Source organism: Polypterus senegalus, chromosome 17 (assembly GCF_016835505.1).
Source record: "Polypterus senegalus isolate Bchr_013 chromosome 17, ASM1683550v1, whole genome shotgun sequence".
Classification (NCBI taxonomy): domain Eukaryota; kingdom Metazoa; phylum Chordata; class Cladistia; order Polypteriformes; family Polypteridae; genus Polypterus; species Polypterus senegalus.
This window is the reverse complement of record NC_053170.1, coordinates 85,160,602-85,180,236: the sequence shown is the minus strand read 5'-3', so window position 1 is coordinate 85,180,236 and position 19,635 is coordinate 85,160,602. Positions and strand designations below refer to the sequence as shown.

At 42.9% G+C, this 19,635-nt stretch overlaps 1 protein-coding gene across 1 annotated transcript in view; it reads left to right on the top strand.

Moving 5' to 3' along the window:
* Positions 1-19,635, top strand: part of dgke (diacylglycerol kinase, epsilon) — a 45,062-nt gene that overhangs the window by 13,308 nt on the left and 12,119 nt on the right. The window contains exons 3-7 of the mRNA XM_039740284.1: positions 76-195; positions 3,672-3,815; positions 13,851-14,005; positions 14,106-14,157; positions 17,133-17,246. Coding sequence (XP_039596218.1) covers positions 76-195; positions 3,672-3,815; positions 13,851-14,005; positions 14,106-14,157; positions 17,133-17,246 — 585 coding nt within the window. The remainder of the gene's footprint in view (positions 1-75; positions 196-3,671; positions 3,816-13,850; positions 14,006-14,105; positions 14,158-17,132; positions 17,247-19,635) is intronic.

The window sequence follows — 19,635 nt, the reverse complement described above, 5'->3', positions numbered from 1 at the left end:
TCAGATCTTCTTCTTCTTCCCTTAGATGAATTACCATTTTCTCTTACCATTTTCCATCTTCTCTTTTACTTGTAGTTGGCATCTATCTGTGGTCCTAACTGGACACCACTTATTGTCTTAGCCAACACACGCAGTGGAAATAACATGGGAGAGGAACTTCTAGGGGAGTTCAAAATGCTCCTCAACCCTCTACAGGTAAGCTGTACTGTAAAGGTCCAACTTTCCTTTTTTTATGGGATACTTGAAAAATATTCTGTTTGTTACGATGCCTATAAAAAGTATTCACCAGCATTTTACTGTTACACAACATTGAACCGTGCAGCACGGTGGCGTAGTGGTAGTGCTGCTGCCTCGCAGTTAGGAGATCTGGGTTTGCTTCCTGGGTCCTCCCTGCGTGGAGTTTGCATGTTCTCCCCGTGTCTGTGTGGGTTTCCTCCCAGCGCTCCGGTGTCCTCCCACAATCCAAAGACATGCAGGTTAGGTGCATTGGCGATCCTAAATTGTCCCTAGTGTGTGCTTGGTTTGTGTGTGTGCCCTGCAGTGGGCTGGCGCCCTTCTTGGGGTTTGTTCCTGCCTTGCACCCTGTGCTGGCTGGGATTGGCCCCAGCAGACCCCTGTGACCCTGTGTTAGGATATAGCAGGTTGGATAATGACTGACTGACAGACAACATTGTACCACAGTGGGTTTAATTTGGCTTTTTTCACACTGATCAACTGAAAATGTCAATGTGAAAGCAAATCTGTGCAAAGTGGTATAAATTATTTACAGTATAAAACACAAAATAATTGATTGCACAGAGTTAAATGGATTGCATAAGAATTCACATCACCTGTTACAATCTCGGGGCTCTCTATCAGCTTTGCACATCAGTTTTTCTCAATTGTTCTATGCAAAACTGCTCAAGCTCTGTCATTTTGCATGGTGATTGTGAGTGAGCAGACTTTTTATATTGCATTCTGGACTCTGACTTGGCCACTCCAGGGGCCTCATGCATAACGGCGTGCATAGAATTCACATTAAAGCATGGTGTAAGGACAAAAGTGGAAGTGTGCGTACACACAAAAAAATCCAGATGCATAAATCTGTGCGTTCGCCAACTTCCACGTTCTTCCGCTCCATAAATCCCGGTCAGCGTGAAAAGTAACGCACATGCACGCACCTGCTGCCATTCCCCAAACTCCTCCCAGAAATAAGCTTCTTTGAATATGCAAATCCATATAAATAGCTTTTAAGCTCAGCCTTTTGTGAAACACAAAATGGCAAAAGTACGGAGGAAAATAGAAGAATTTCAGCAAATACCAAGTGGAGGCAAAGAAAAACGTACTATTTGTTGGTTTAAACAGTGGTATAAACAACAAAAGGAAGTTGATCGAGTGACATAGCGTGTTGGAGAAACTCGAAAGCTCAAGTTCACAAATTCACACAGTGCCCAAAATAAAAAAGAAGTTGTCAGATTTCAAAGTCACCATGAAAAGGCGAGTCTTAGCTCACTAACTGAGTGTCATATGAAAGCTTATTAGAGTACATTAATCCCTCCTCAATCGCGGGGGTTGCGTTCCAGAACCCCCCGTGATAGGTGAAAATCCGCGAAGTAGAAATCATATGTTTGTATGGTTATTTTTATACATTTTAAGCCCTTATAAACTCTCCCACACTGTTTATAAATATTCTCCGCACAGTTATACAGCATAACTAAGAAAATACAAAGGGTTTATTAGGTAAGATTCGTTGAAATTATGTATGTAAACACACTGTTTATATACTACTCACAAACATACGTATCATATATCATTAAGGAGTTTTATTTAATACGTAATACAGTTTTAAACATATTGTAATTGATTAGGTAATATAAAAATAAGTGAAAAATCTATAACATGTAAATGCTGTACATAAAACCAAAATGTTATTTTAAAGATACTGTAGAGCATCTCCGATATCACATATGTTACAGCCATTAAGATAGACAGGCCACCGGCAATAAATACCTACAATGAAAGAAAAATTGTATAAAATGTGTGTACAGTTACAATAAACGTACGTACATGTACTAAGTACGTAGAAATTTAGTTATGGGTACACACCAACAATGACACAACGACTTGTCCGATAACGATGAGTTTAATTTTACTGCACAACAAAGGAGAGCGTTACAGCTCTTCTAAAGGAGCCTCTTCAGGCGATTGTGTAGCACCACCATTGTTCTTCTTCCGGCAGTCTTCAATCCAAATCCCTAAAGCAGATTCCATCTGTACTTACTGCCTTATTACCTCCACTTACAATTCGTTTTGCACCCTGGTTAAAGGACACTGCAGCCATAGATCTTATATTCTTTTCCTCCTTTTTAAATAAAAAGAATCGTGGACTCATTGATGCCGTAATGGCGTCCTGCAGCGGTGTAGCTGTTCCTTTACTTCAACATATCCAAAACTTTTACCTTTTCAGAAATCGTTAGCATCTTCCATTGGCGCCTGGGCACGGCTCCTGAAGCAGTAGCAGGAGCAGATCGGTTTGGGGCCATAATGAAGGGCTTGACTACGCACAAAGATAAACACAACAGTTAACTCTTTACACAGTGAAACACACGTTGATGCTGAATGAGCGAGACAAGACTTCCTGGTTAATGCAGCGGAATCGAATTTGGCGCTCCGTCGCTGAGCCAGTCAGCACACAGGAACTTAACTGCATGCTTTGATTGGGTAGTTTCTCAGCCATCCGCCAATAGCGTCCCTTGTATGAAATCAACTGGGCAAACCAACTGAGGAAGCATGTACCAGAAGTAAATTGTCCGCAGAAACCCACGAAGCAGCGAAAAATCCACTATATATATATATATATATATATATATATATATATATATATATATATATATATATAGATATATATAGATAGATATATATATATATATATATAGATATAATAGATATATATATAGATATATATATAGATATGCTTACATATAAAATCTGCGATAGAGTAAAGCCGCGAAAGTCGAAGCGCGATATAGCGAGGGATTACTGTACTGAGAAAAAAAAAATAGGCACACAGTGGGGAAAAAAGCACGAAATGGCAACTTTAATCTCGAAATTTCCACTTTAATCATGTAGTTTATTTTGTCATTAAAAGTAGAACATCATAAACTTCATCTACTGTGTATATATACCTAAAATTGTCCCTTCATTGATTTCTTCATCCTGCTTACCGAGTTTCAGCAGATCACCTTCTACAAAGTAGCACTGAATTTATCCTTACAAGGTTTGTGGTTGCTAATCAAATTAGACTAATTAGGATAAGCCATTAAGCTCAGCGCTCTAAGTAAGCTGGACATTCCTGCCAACAGTTGACCCCAGGTGTTGACTAAATCCCACCCTAAACCTCTTCCTGTAGTGGTCATGAGAGGTGGAGGGCACTGGGTGATACAGTATTCAGTAGCTTCTAAATCATTTCCTTTCTTGCTCTGGTATGTAGTTTGTAAATGTGGCTGCCAACAGCAATTTGTACTTGCATGAATTTCCATCTTCTCAACAGTAGAACTGGAAAGATGATAACTTGACACAAGGGATGAATTGTTGCCTGAGACTAGCCTACTTTAACCCTAATGTCCTGGAAGTGATCAACCTCTACATCTGAGGTACTCTGTCATTCATATTTCTGTTGTTCATATTTATAGGTGTTTGACTTGACCAAACTGGCACCGATTAAAGCACTCCAACTCTGCACTATCCTTCCTCCCAAAGGTGTCCGAGTCCTCGTCTGTGGTGGTGATGGTACTGTAGGCTGGGTGTTGGATGCTATAGATGAGATGAGAATAAAGGTATGAACCATTTTTTACATATATGGCAATTGTATAAAGCTTAACTTAGGTGATTGGATACAAAATGGTCAAAAATTAGATGTCTATAGGTAGGTGGCTGAGTGGGTAGTTGGACTCCATCCTAGGTGCAGTAGGAGTTGCAGGTTTTTATTACATAGTAATCTAACCAAGGGGTAAGCCTGTTATTTACTACTTTCTGCCTCTAGAGTTATGTAACATTTCTTCAGATTCCACCTACTCTCGTGTTGCAATTTCAAATGTATCGAAAAGAAGATATGGATGTAAATTACATTCTTACACATACTACCATTTTAGACATGAAGGCTCCATTTCCCACACACACTGCAAAAGAAGTTATTTCACTCTGCCTCCGGGACTTGAATATGAATTTATCTAAACCATGGTAGAAGACAATAGTTTAGAATATCGGCAGAGTTTCTTTGCAGCCTTTGTCGATTTTCGTAAAGCGTTCGACTCAGCTGCTCTGTGGGACATCCTGAGGTTTCACGGGATCCCCTCCAAGTTGCTGGATATATAATGACCGGCCTGTACACTGGTACTGTGAGTGCTGAGCAGAGTGGAGACAGAACCTCTGCGTTTTTCCCAGTTGATACTGTGATTCATCAGCAGTGTGTTCTGCTCCTACTCTATTCAAGGCTTGCATTGGGGAAAGTTGTGGGGTCCAGTGGCTGTGGGTAATCTGTGGGTGAAGAAAGATTCGCTGATCTTGATTTTGCTGAAGATGCTGTGATCTTCACGAAGTCAAAGGAGGCTCTGATCGGGAGAGACTGAGCGAGGAGTGTCTGGGCCTGCGAATGTCCTGATAAAAACCAAGATCCAGGCCTTTGATGACCTCCTGGGCACAGCCATCAGCAGTGTGTCTGTCTGCGAAGAGAGTATTGATCTTGTTGAGAGGTTTACTTACCTCGGCAGTGATATTCATGTCTCTGGTGACTCTTCCTATGAAGTCAGTACACGGTTTAGGAGAATATGGGGGTCGTGAGGTCACTGAAAAGGGCGTGTGAAGCTCCCGATATCTCTGCAATAGGACGAAGGTCCAAGTCTTTAGAGTCCTGGTCCTTCCTGTTTTACTGTATAGACATGGACGCTCTCCAGTGACCTGAGACAAAGACTGGACTCCTTCGGTATTGTGTCTCTTCAGAGAATCCTTGGGCACCATTGGTATGACTCTGTGTCGAATGAGCAGTTGCTTACAGAGTCCCAAATGAGGCACATTACCCGGATTGTGCGGGAGCGTCAGTTACGGCACTACGGCAGTGTGACCATGTAGCACAGTCCTAATTGTCGAGGACCTGAGTGGCTGGACCAGGCCAAAGGGATGCGTACATACCACCTGGCTGCAGCAGCTAGATGGTCATTTCGAAGGGGTGGGACTGAACTGCATGTTTGCCTGGGGAGTTGCCAACCAGGATCCCAAGTTGTTTCATCGTGTGGTGAGTGTGGCAACATGCTGTACCAGTGCGTGCTCCCCAACCTGACCTGACCTGACCTGACATCCATCCCATTCATGTTTTAACCTGCTTATTCAGTTCATAGCCAGAGGGGGCAGGTGCCTATTCCAAGGAGAGGGCACCAATAGTTTAATTCCATCCATTCAATCCATTTGACAATCAATGCAAAGAATTCCAGCATTCTAAGATGCCTGTATATGATTATGTAAATGCAATATAAATATATGACAAGATTTCTCTGCTGTTACTGGTGTCTTTGTGTCGTCATCTGCTACTCTGTCCTGTGGTGAGTCCCAAGCTTCTGTTCTGGGCCCTCTCTTCTTTGCCTTATACGTAATTCCCTGTGGTTATATTTTGAGCACGTTTAAATGCATATCATACCACTGCTATGCTGATGACGTACAGTTATATATTTTCCTTTTCCCTTGCAGCTCCTCATCATTCCTCTGAACTCCCTCTCATTTACACACATGTATTCTGTCTTATTCCTACTGACCTTCATTCCTGTCCTCTCTAGAGCATATCTCCACCTCTCCAGGGTCTCCTCAACCTGCTCCCTACTCTCACTACAGATCATAGTCCACGGGCACTCCTGTCTAATCTCGTCTGTCAACCTGTCCATCACCATTGCAAATAAGAAAGGGCTCAGAGCCGATCCCTGATGTAATCCCACCTCCAACTTGAATGCATCCGTCACTCCTACCGCAGACCTCACCATTGTCACACTTCCCTCGTACATCTCCTGTACAACTCTTACGTACTTCTCTGCCACTCCCGACTTCCTCATACAATACCACAGCTCCTTTCGAGGCACCCTGTCATATGCTTTTTCCAGGTCCACAAAGATGCAATGCAACTCCTTCTGGCCTTCTCTATACTTCTCCATTAAGACCCTCAGAGCAAACATCACATCTATGGTGCTCTTTCTTGGCATGAAACCATCCTGCTGCTCACTAATCATCACCTCATTTCTTGACTGAGCTTCCACTACTCTTTCCCATAACTTCATGCTGTGGCTCATCAATTTTACCCCCCTGTAGTTACTACAGTCCTTCACATCCCCCTTATTCGTAATATCAGCACCGGCACACTTCTTCTCCACTCATCAGGCATCCTCTCACTTTCCAAGATTCCATTAAACAATCTGGTTAAAAACTCCACTGCCATCTCTCCTAAACACCTCCATGCTTCCACAGGTATGTCATCTGGACCAACGGCCCTTCCATTCGTCATCCTCTTCATAGCTGTCCTTACTTCCTCCTTGCTAATCTGTTGCACTTCCTGATTCACTATCTGCATTATCCAACCTCTTCTCTCTCTCGTTCTCTTTATTCATCAGCCTCTCAAAGTACTTTTTCCATCTGCTCAACACACTCTCCTCGCTTGTGAGTACGTTTTCATCTTTATCCATTATCACCCTAACCTGCTGCATATCTTTCTTAGTTTGGTCCCTCTGTCTAGCCAATAGTGCTGAATAGTGCTGTTATATGAGGGTAAGTCAAAAAGTAAACGTGACAGATAGAAGCTGACGCAATACAACACATTCGTGATGGCTTATGGGTATCTTGAAAATGCACAGCATTCTGCCATTAGTCAGACTGAAGCCAATGTTAAATGGTTATGGACGCTGTGCTGCAGGATTGTACCATTGCTTAATAACAGGCCCAAGTGAGAATTTTTTGGGCAGAGGGAGCAAAACCTTCTGAGAATCAGCATTGGCTCGTCCAGATCAGTAAGAGTTGTGGGAGAAACATGCTGCTCAAAAAAGGCACTCAGAGACCTCAGGATGTGCAGGCAGAATCCAGCTTTATTGTGTGATGTACATATGGTCTCAGTTCAAATAAATTGAGTGATTAGCAACTCGGCTACCTTTCATTTTTTACAGTCCTTATCAACAGTTTACCTCACTCACTATCTGACTCCAACTTCCCGTTGTCTTGGTCCTGCCACTAATTAGTTCTAACAATATTTCCCAACCTAATGAGCATAGCACTCTATCTTATCCATCACTAACCGTCCCCCGTGGCTCCGCCCATGTAGGATAGTGACGAGGGCCCTGCCCAGCTCCCTACTCCTGACGTCATGCTTCCTCCTTCACTCAGCCCACTGCATGTGTCTCGGATTCCTGTGAATAAATCGGCACTGCAAGCGAACTATGATATATAACGCAATGAGAGGAGTCACAAAGTCAACTGGAATGTTCAAGCAAATTCTAGAAAAAAACTCGATCTAAATCCATTAAGTAGTTCTCTTGTTCGCTAGCTAAGCAGATGTAAGATGCGCCCCGAGGCTGGCGCATGATTGAGGAGGTCCCAGCCCTCCACCCCTCGGCCCACTGCATGTCTCTCGGATTCCCGCGAATAAATCGGTACTGCAAGCGAACTATGATACTTGAGAGAGGTCACAAAATCAACCCAAATGTTCAAGCAGATTATAGAAAAAAAAAACTATCTAATTCCGTTAAGTAGTTCTCTCGTGAAAAGCAGACAGACAGACAGACAGACAAACATTGGATTTTTTTATATACAATGGGTACGGAAAGTATTAAGACCCCCTTCAGTTTTTCACTCTTTGTTATATTACAGCCATTTGCTAAAATCATTTGAAATTAATTTTTTTTTCTAATTAACGTACACACAGCACCCCAAGTGCTGGACAAGTGATGAGCAGTGCCTGGTTGTCTCCACACACTGAGGAGAGGCAAGACACATGACAGCCCGCATGGAGTTTGCTAAAAGACACCTGAAGGACCCTGAGATGGTGAGAAATAAGATTCTCTGGTCTGATGAGACCAAGATAGAACTTTTTGGCCTTAATTCTAAGCGGTATGCGTGGAGACAACCAGGCACTGCTCATCACTTGTCCAATACAGTCCCCACAGTGAAGCATGGCGGTGGTAGCATCATGCTGTAGGGGTGTTTTTCAGTAGCAGGGACAGGACGACAGGTTGCAATTGAGGGAAAGATGAATGCGGCCAAGTACAGGGATCTCCTGAACAAAAACCTTCTCCAGAGTGCTAAGGACCTCAGACTGAGCCGAAGGTTTACTTTCCATCAAGACAATGACCCTAAGCACACAGCTAAAATAATGAAGGAGTGGCTTCACAACAACTCTGTGACTGTTCTTGAATGGCCCAGCCAGAGCCCTGACTTAAACGCAATTGAGCATCTCTGGAGAGACCTAAAATGGCTGTCCACCAACGTTTACCATCCAACCTGACAGAACTGGAGAGGATCTGCAAGGAGGAATGGCAGAGGATCCCCAAATCCAGTTGTGAAAAAGCTTGTTGCATCTTTCCCAAGAAGACTCATTGCTGTATGAGCTCAAAAGGGTGCTTCTACTAAATACTGAGCAAAGGGTCTGAATAGTTAGGACCATGTGATATTTCAGTTTTTCTTTTTTAATAAATCTGCAACAATTTCAAAATTTCTTTTTTTTGTCTGTCAATATGGGGTGCTGTGTGTACATTAATGAGGGAAAAAAATAATTTTAAATGATTTTAGCAAATGGCTGCAATATAACAAAGAGTGAAAATTTGAAGGGGGTCTGAATACTTTCCGTACCCACTGTATAGAGATGGCTACCTGGCAGGCCCTATCCCCACCTTGAACCCCTCCAGTTCCTGCCACCATTATCTCGTTCTCCACCTTGGGGGCTTCTGCCTGTCAGCCTTTCTCTACATGCCTGACCTTCACTCATGACATATTGATGGTTTCTAGCTTGCTAAGAAAAATAAAAAATATACAGGTACTAGCCTTTTTGTGATTTAACCCTTGCTATACTAAAATTCACTATGATATAATGCTTATTTTCATATATGCTCATGATTCTCTTTGAATATATAAGAATATACTTTTCTATATGGGTGGCACAGTGGCGCAGTGGTAGCGCTGCTGTCTTGCAGTACGGAGACCAGGGTTCACTTCCTGGGTCCTCCCTGCATGGAGTTTGCATGTTCTCCCCGTGGGTTTCCTCCCACAGTCCAAAGACATGCAGGTTAGGTTCATCCATCCATTTGCTAACCCGCTGAATCCGAATATCAACTATGGATCTGCACATGCCATCGTGCATGATGACTTGCGCTACCGTAAATTTTGTGCAAGATGGGTACCCAAACAGTTAGTCATTGACCAACCTTCTATATCCTAACACAGGGTCACGGGGGTCCACTGGAGCCAATCCCAGCCAACACAGGGCACAAGGCAGGAACCAATCCTGGGCAGGGTGCCAACCCACCGCAGGACACACACACAAACACACCCACACACCAAGCACACACCTTAGGGCCAATTTAGAATCGCCAATCCACCTAACCTGCATGTCTTTGGAATGTGGGAGGAAACCGGAGCGCCCGGAGGAAACCCACGCGAACACGGGAGAACATGCAAACTCCACGCAGGGATGACCCGGGAAGCGAACCTGGGTCTCCTAACTGCGAGGCAGCAGCGCTACCACTGCGCCACCGTGCCGCCCTCGTTAGGTTCATTGGCGATCCTAAATTGTCCCTAGTGTGTGCTTGGTGTGTGTGTGTGTGTGTGTGCCCTGCAGTGTGCTGGCACCTTGTCCAGGATTTGTTCCTGCCTTGCACCCTGTGCTGGCTGGGATTGGTTCCAGTGGACCCCCGTGACCCTGTGTTAGGATATAGAAGGTTGGTCAATGACTAACTGTTTGGGTACCCATCTTGCACAAAATTTACGGTAGCGCAAGTCATCATGCACGATGGCATGTGCAGATCCATAGTTGATATCCAAATATACAGCAACAGTAGACAATGTAATCCATCTGCCTTCTCTGATGGTCGACCAAATTGACCTTCGTCGGTTACACTTCTCCTTCCCACTTTAAACCTTTCTACTCATTTATAAACTTTTTGTTGAGTCAGGCTGTTTTCATTTCCATACTGAGCCAACATCCTTCGGTGACTTTCAGCAGGTTTCACTCCTGATTGCCTTTGCTTTTTGATTTACTTTCTTCAATAAAATGTACTTACTTACAAGCCAACAAATCTGTCTATGAATTTTCCAACCTGCATGCCTAGTTCAGGATCCTGGGAGCAAAGACCTTTTTCCAGCAGCACTGAACACAAGGTCATATTTAACCCAAGATGGGCCCCAATTCAATCAGAAAGCATGCAAATGAAACAATGTGAAAATCGATATAAGATGATATCTTAATTAAAACCATGCATGGAATTGTTATGCTTCGTCTCTTTTCCCCCTGGCCTGAGCATGAATTAATAGCCTTTGGTCTTCATTTTTCGCACAGACCCTGCTGTAAAACAAGCTGGAGGAGAACAAACAAATAAGTTGCCCTGGATGAGCTGCGGGTCAACTCACATATACAATATAAAGTTCAAGACAGAAATTCTTGAAAAGAGATCTCTGCTGACACACTTTCAGCCCGGCAGGTGGAAGACCTTGAACCTCCAAAGGTGTCTGCGCAACACAGGAGAGCTCCTTCTTTGGTAACCAAGGTGTTCCCATGACAACAAGCAAAATGCAGCACTTGTTATTAAAATGTTGGGAACAAACAGAGCAGTATGTACCAACAATCAGTGCAAATGCAAATGACATGAGACATTAATCCCTTTCAGAGGTCACAGAAGTGTCAAACGCCTGGGCACAAAGTGAAAAGCCAGTGGAAAGCTATTTAAACATACAAAGGGCCATTTTAGGATCTATAAAAATCAACCAAAACAGAAGTTAAAAGGTGGAGTACTCAAGCAGAAGCAGGGAAATCACACAGAGAATACACACGGGACAGTGACCAGGGCTTAGGAGTCAAGTCAATGAGGCAACAGCTCTAACCACTGCACCACCATGCTCCCCAAGAAATGCAGCACAGCCAGTACAATATTACATGCTGTAAGAACGTCTTTTTTTGTTTATTTATTTTTTTTATTTGTGTCCATGCACGGCCGAAAAAACAATTCCAAGAGACTTATTATGCATGAGTGACATGTGAGGTTGAGCAGTAACAGATCTGTGATGTCCTAGAAATGCTCACATCATACACTGAATGGTAAGACGTTGTAACGTAAGGCACTATACTACACCCGACCCGGCACAGACTGACATGGAGACACGTCTTCCCCGTGAACCCCACCGGCACAACACAGTCCCAATAAGAACAAGTAATAATAATAATAATACATTTTATTTATATAGTGTCTTTCCAATGCTCAAGGCACTTACAGAATATAAGAAAGAATGGCAGGGTATACAGTATATAGCATAGTACAAAGCAAATAAATAAATAAAGAAGATTAAGACAGTAAATTCAGAGAAAGCCTAACAGACAACAGAATTGATGTTCTAGCACACACACACAAGTAAAGAACACTTCCCTCTGGCAAGCTTCGTCTTCCTCCTCCTGACTCTGGCCAATGAGTGGTGGTTGCCAGTCCCTTTTATAGCCCACCGAAGTGCTCCAGGTGCTTGATCACCTGCTTTCGGTTGCACTTCCGGGTGGGGCTGAAGACTCGTCCAGCTGGGCTCAGGAAACCATGCAGCGCCCCCTGACAGCCACCCCAGATCCCAACCGGGCTGTGGGGGACTCCATCTCCCATGTAGCCCTGCGGGAAGCTGAGGCACCACCATCAGCCAGGGAGGCTGCCACCAAGCGTTCCGGGGGAGGTATTGAGCAGCCCATGGTTGCTCCCCCGGAACATATGTCGAAGGGGCGTCCTGGCCGTCCGCCACAACGTATGTCCACCCAGCACTGATGGATGTGGGTAAGCTGTTGAGCTCCTTTTGTGATGGGGACCAAAGCTTTCCATTTTTTCCCATAAATGAGGAATTCCCAGTAAGTAGGGGTCATAAGCTCTCACTGATTAAGTCCTTGCTGTTTGTACCAGCCACTTGTCACTACTTCTGATTGGCTTGTTTAGTGAGGTCTTTGGATCAGCCCTGCTGTGGTCCCTCCTAGCCTCTAGCGGAGTGCCTAGAAGACATTCGGACTTGACTATGGAGGAAGTAAAAGTGATAACAAGGTATCCAGAGGTGAAGCTGTGGAAGAATCAGTACTGAGCCTCGAGGGGTGAGAGCAGATGGCTGGCACATCTGAAGTGACAGTGTGGCCTGAAGATAATAACATATCCAGCTGGATTGTTTTGTAAATTGCGGTCAAAGCCCCATATTTACCTGCAGGTCATATGAAAGTCTTTTGAAAACCAAGTCCTTTCACAATCACAAGGTGTACACAAATTGTAGTAGGCTATCGCAGTTTGTCCACAACTCAGTTTTTCTATTTCTTCCTGAGCCCTAGAAACCCACTTGTTTCTCAAAACTGGACAGCAGTATCAAGAGTTTTCTAGGCAATTGGTGTCCTTTTTGCAACTGGACAGTAAACTGAAATTTAATTATACAAATTGTGACACTCCAGATCACGGAACCTTTTTTTTTTTTTTTTATAACGGCAGGTGGTACAGGTAAAAACACAGACTGGCATTCCAGTTGACAGAGAAACACGAGGCACAGTTAATGAGGCACGCGCAATTTGAGATTTGTGTGGCTGCTCCTTGTTAGTTGTGCCGGGATTTAATTGAGTCAAGGCCTGCATCACTTAGGATAAAATGAGCAGGGAAACAAAAGGAGCAGGAGTCGGTTTCATTTGACAAGATGAAATCGTCGAACCCGCAATGGGATCGTAGCGGCAGAATAGACAGCAGAACCAGATTGTGCTCTGCGGGTACCAATTTGGACGTGACAGAGTAGTCTCCCTGTGGACCCACCCAGAGGCTGCAGGAAAGGAGCAAGAAGGCACACCAGGGCTGCTGAGTCAGAGCAGTGGAGACGGGGGAAGCCACCGAGAGATAAACTGCGGTCGTTTTAGCCATGGAAGACGCGGCACTCATAGGGAGTAAATGGGGCGCACAAGGAATCACGTGAGCTTTTTCATTGGAAACGTGGTGAATTTAAGTGAGATGGTCACTGCTTAGCGGGTAAGGATGTTGAACTGGTTCATTTTAATAAACCTGCGGTGGGCTGGTGCCCTGCCCAGGGTTTGTTCCTGCCTTGTGCCCTGTGTTGGCTGGGATTGGCTCCAGCAGACCCCCGTGACCCTGTATTCGGATTCAGCGGGTTGGAAAGTGGTGGTGGTTTATGAAAATCTATTTTTTGAAGATTTATTAACTGCACTTTGGACACTTGCTTTAAATAAACCTTTTGGGCAATTTAAACAATATTGTTGTTTCTCTCTTACCATTGGCCAGTCCTCAGTTAGGAACTACTTGGAGGGCAGTGAGGACAGTTTGGTGCCGGGTATACATCTCAGAGAGTGACCTGACAGAGACAATCTGAGTTTAAAACTTACAGCTGCATTACTAATGCAGAAACACAATGCATAGCTGGCACTTACAGTATCTGTTTCTTTAAAATGTAACATGCCCATCCATCTTTTAAAAAAACAAACTCAAAATGGAGAGGACGTATGATTTTGGAGGCTTGCCTAATCATGTGTTGGTATTTTTAATTCGTTAATGTTGAATCCTTGCCTTTGTCTCGCTGTCTGTTTGATTTTATCTCTCAATACCCACGAATGCAAACCTGTTTCACTTCCTCAGGGCCACGAGCACATTCCTTATGTGACCATCTTGCCACTGGGCACAGGAAATGACCTTGCCAACTCTCTGGGCTGGGGTGCAGGCTATGCTGGTGAAATTCCCATCGAGGAGGTCCTTAGAAATGTTATGGATGCAGAGGCAGTCAAACTGGATCGGTATGTTTAGAGTTAACCCCATGCTTGCTTTATTTATTTATTTTATTTAATAAACTAATTTAATTAAGATGCTTCCTTAAATTTGTTCTCTTCTTTCCAGGTGGAAAGTACAAGTTACAAATAAGGGTTACTGCAGCTTCCGAAAGCCAAAGGTAAGTTGACAGACTGGCTGAGACTAAAACACATCAGATATGTCTTTTTAATTGGTATTCGCCTATCAAATGGGTTTGCTGAGGTCTTCATCGTCATTGGTACCCTGATTCAAAGCTGTCCACCTACACTTTTTTTCTTTGATAACTGGGATGTTGGATTACCCTTCATATAAGGTAGATGTTTTCTTCATTAATTAATAGGTAGGTCTGTCTTCAAATGCAGAGTGGTGGCTCTGAGGCTAAGGATCTGCACTGGCAATCGGAAGGTTGCCAGTTCAAATCCCATAAACGCCAAAAGTGCCTGTACTCCATTGGGCCCTTGAGCAAGGCCCTTAACCTGCAATTGCTCCGTCCTGGGTGTGATGTTAATCTGCATCCTGCCCTGTAAGTAGGTGAGGGTAGTTGGCAGAATTGGCACTCCAGTCACCATAAAAAACCTCACACTGGTTCCACTCCATCTGAACTTGTGTGGTGCTGAGGTGTCACCCGTCAACATGGCTGCACTCGGGTCCTAATCTGAGATCTTGAGGTGGTTTGTCATGTGGTGGGTGAAGCAACGTGCTGTATCAGCCAATGCTCCTAATCCCTCTTTCTCTTCAAATGCAGCCTGAATTCATTAAAGAGTGCCACCATACCAGTATTGAGTAGAAGAAGAAAGAAAATTTGTAGTTACTTGTCTGTTGATTGTTCGTCTACAAGTCAAATATTGACGTTTACAGCACAATACTAGTAAAGATTAAATAGAGCATGAAGTACAGTGATATGCAAAAGTTTGGGCACCCTTGCTTAAAATGCTTTTTACTGTGAAGAGTCAGGTGAGCAGGTGATGAACTGATCACCAAAGGGTGTAAAGTTAAAGATGACACATTTCTTGGATATTTTAAGCAAGATTATCTTTTTATTACCATAATTCACAGGAACAAAATACCAAAAAAATAAAAAGTGCCTGAAGGACAGGTTTGGGCACCCAACATGGTTAGTACTTAGTAAGACCCCATTTGTCAAGTCGCACAGCTTGTAAATGCTTTTTGTAGCCTGCTAAGAGTCTCAGTTGTTACTTGAGGGTGTTTACGCTCATTCGTCCTTGCAAAAGGCTTCGAATTCTGCAAGATTCTTGGGCCGCCTTGCATGCACTGCTCTCTTGAGATCAATCCACAGATTTTCAATGATGTTTAGGCTGGGGGACTGCAAGGGCCATGGAAAAATAGTCAGCTTGCACCTCTTGAGGTATCCCATTATAGATTTGGCGGTGTGTTTTGGATCATGACTTTGTTGTAGGACTTTTGAACTTCAACTTTTTTCCAGATTGGTGTGATGTTTGCTTCCAGAATTTACTGGTATTTATTTGAATCCATGCCTCCCTCTAACAATGACATGTTCCCTGTGCCACTGGCTGCAACACAAGCCCACAGCCTGATTGATCCACCGCCATGCTCAATAGTTGGAGACGTGTTCTTTACCTGGAATTTATTCTCCAAACATATCTTTGCACTTTGTGGCCAAAAAATTCTATTTCGACTTCATCAGTCCACAGGACCTGTTTCCAAAATGCACCAGGCTTGCTAAGATGTTCATTTGCAATTTCAACCACTGAATTTTGTGTCTAGAACACAGGAAAGGATTTCTTCTGCTGATTCTACCATGAAGGCCCTATTTGTTCAGATGTCGCTGTACCGTAGAACAGTGCACCTCCAATCCAGAGGCTGCTAAATCTTCCTGAAGGTCTTTTGCAGCCAAACGGGAAGTTTTATTTGCCTTTCTAGTAATCCAATGAGCAGTTTTTTCAGGAAGTTTTCTTGGGTCTTCCAGACCTTAACTTGACCTCCACTGTTCCTCTTAACGGCCATCTCTTAATAACATTATGAACTGAGGAAACAGCTACCTGAAAACGCTTTGCTATCTTCTTGTAGTAGTCTTCTGCTTTTGTGAGCATCAGTTCTTTTATTTTTCAGAGTGTTAGGAAGCTGCTTAGAGGAGCCCATGGCTGTTGATTGTTGGACAAGGTTTTGAGGAGTCAGAGAATTTATACAGCTTTGCAAATTGCATCACCTGGGGTTTCCTAACGATGACTGTGAACAAGCCATAGCCCTAATGAACTACCGTATATACTCGCGTAGAAGTCGGGTCTGGAAACTCGAAAAATCGATCATAAAATCAGACCCCGACTTATACGCCCGTTCAAAAATACGATACATTTTTTTTTTTTTTACATCTTCTTGCCTCCGCCAATCTCGCATCAGTTTCCCAAACACAGAGAATTTTGTTGCAGCAAAACAGCTACCAATTTCTTTTGCCACTTCAATGACTTTTAAATTAAAACCAGCTTCATATTTTCTTCTGATCGAATGCTCCATCGTAGATAAGAGATGATCTTATGATAAAGGTGTATGAGGGTGTGAGATACAAAAAACACAATACAGTGCAAACATCGCTTCAGAATAGCTCGGGTATTACCGTGTGGTCACGTAGGCACAATACATAGAAAAAAAAAGGCTGTGTGCTCCGAGGTTACTCTCTTAGGTGGGCGTTAGCATATCATAATCTCTTGGACCAATACTGTGAGTTTTCCGCATTCAAATTATACGACCGACATCATAAAATATCAGAAATCTTATGGTAAAAGGAAGCCCCGACTTATCCACAGGAGAACTTAAACACGAGTATATACGGTAATTTACGTCTGAGACCACCTTGTGAAAAGTTATCTGAGGCCTCAAATATCTTAGGGGCCCAAACTTTTGCATAGTGCTTCTTCCCTTGTTCACCATACAATTGTGCAAAACAAAAACAATACACTAATTTTGCATAAAATGCTGAAAAGAAATGTGTCATCTTTAACCTTTTGCTGATCTTCTACTCACTTACTGTAACTATTACCAGTACCAGACATTTTAAGCAAGGGTGCCCAGACTGTAAATCATGAAGGAAAAGATAACCCAACTCTCAGAAAGTGCATCTGGTTTTTTTTCCCACAGGTTCTTTCTATGAACAACTATTTTTCTGTAGGACCTGATGCTCTAATGGCTTTGAATTTCCACACCCACAGAGAGAAAACTCCATCCCTGTTTTCCAGTCGGATTTTTAATAAGGTAATATAAGTAGGATATGTGACAACTTTATCAAGTCAGGGCGTATTTTTGCTATGAGGCATTGTGAAAGAATAATATTTTTGCATTAGTACTTGAGGTCTAATTGTCCTAAAGCACGGTTGTCGAACTCCGGTTCTGGAGGGCCGCAGTGGCTGCAGATTTTCCTTCTTAACCATCTTCTTCATTAGCAGCCAAACAATAATGAGACACCAAACAAACTGCCACGTGACCAGCTCACCTGTGCCCATCACACAATATCTGAAAATAAAGAAAGGTGAAGGTCTCGGTAAGGCTGATCTCTCAGGCCACCAGAACATTTTGATGGTGTTCTTAAGAAAAAATAGAAAATAAACAGTTTTGGAAATGTCTGCTGTGGCAGAATGAGAGCAGCAACAAGTCGTGGAATTAAATAACGGGTTTAATTAACAACAAGAATCAGCTTCTTATTAAGAAAGTTATTGGAGTGAAGCTGATTGGAGTTTGAAATCCCAGTGTAGCTGGTCATCTGTTGGCTCGTTTCACGTCTCATTTCTGTTTGGCTGTCATTTAATGAAGAAAAGAATCAATTCAGAGGACGGAATCCTTAAAAACAGGGCTATTAAAATGAAGGGAAAAGGAGTTAACTAGCAGTGAAAACTGGTCACCGATTAGGAAAAGGGTTAGAATGAAAACCTGCAACCATTGCATCCCTCCAGGCCCGGAGTTCGACACCCCTGTCCTAAAGCTTTAGGGACTGGGCTTCGTAAGAAAGTTTAGAGCAGGGGTTCTCAAAGTCGGTCCTGGGGGTCCACTGCGGCTTCAGGTTTTTGTTTCAAGCAGATTCATAATAGGTGAGAACAACTAATAAAACTGATCTCATTTAATTAGCTGGTATTTTTTATCTCTTCTGTTATTCTACATTCAGAAAAGCACAGCACCACAACTTTTACATTTATAAGACATTTAGAAATAGTTCAGGTTTTGCAATAAATTTAAACACTTAACTCACTTTTGTTGATTTCATTATACTTTGCCCTTTCTCCGTGCAGTTTGCTCCCTTCATTGTATCTTAATAATGACCATTAAAAACGAGAAGAGCAGACACCCAGGCAAACATCACTGAATCATTAAAGGCTGCAACGACTTTAGCGTCAGACCCACTAATTAGTAACTAATGGATTAAACAATTACACCTGGAAAAGGAGAATGAAAATCAAGATGAAAATTATTAAAAAGGAAAAAAAACATGATTCCCATATAATGGTTAAGTAGATTTTAATAAAAAAGTTTTTACCAAACTTTTTATATATTGTTCCCAAAACACAGGATCTGGGCAATAACAGTTCACTTAATTAGCCCAGGAGTCCAATTAAAAACAGAAGCTGGCTGGAACAAAAACCTGCAGCCACTGGGGGGTCTCCAGGACTAAGTTTGAGGACCCCTGTCTTAGAGGATGTGCCAACAGTAGGCTACAGCACTAATGACACATTATAAGTTCCAGTACAGAAAAATAGTATAGCATGATATTTAGTTTATTGTTGGATAACAGGTTCCACACTTCTAGACTCCAATTTTATTTCAGTATCTTCTGTGTCTAAGATCCGAGTGGTAGTTTCACATCCCCATTTTGTAACGTGTGGGGCAGCACAAAGCTTTGAAGCAGCCGGTGCTTCAGTGACGTCTGAGGCTTTAGATGTCATCGGTCAAGTTGTTGTAAAGCTTCAAAGCAGTGAGCTTCATTAAACTGATACAAGCTTTGAAGCCTCAGTGTCAAACATCCCATCCCTATGTTTTACATACCAGGACAGAATGAAAAAGAGAGAAAGGTCAGAGAATGAAGCTGAACTTACCATATGTGGAAATTGCAGTCATATGAAAAAGTCTGGGAACCCCTCTTAATTCTTTGACTTTGTGTTAATCATTGGCTGAGCTTTCAAAGTAGCAACTTCCTTTTAATATCTGACATGCCTTATGGAGACAGTAGTATTTCAGCAGTGACATTAAGTTTATTGGATTAACAGAAAATATGCAATATGCATCATAACAAAATTAGACAGGTGCATAAATTGGGCACCCCAACAGAGATATGACATCAATACTTAGTTGAGCCTCCTTTTGCTCCTTTGAGCCTCCAGATGTCTCCTATAGCCTTTGATGAGTGTCTGGATTCTGGATGGAGGTATTTTTGACCCCATTCTTCCATACAAAATCTCTCCAGTTCAGTTCAATTTGATGGCTGCTGAGCATGGACAGCCTGCTTCAAATCATCCCATAGATTTTCGATGATATTCAAGTCAGGGGACTGTGACGGCCATTCCAGAACATTGTACTTCTCCCTCTGCATGAATGCCTTTGTAGATTTCAAACTGTGCTTTGGGTCATTGTCTTGTTGGAATATCCAACCCCTGCG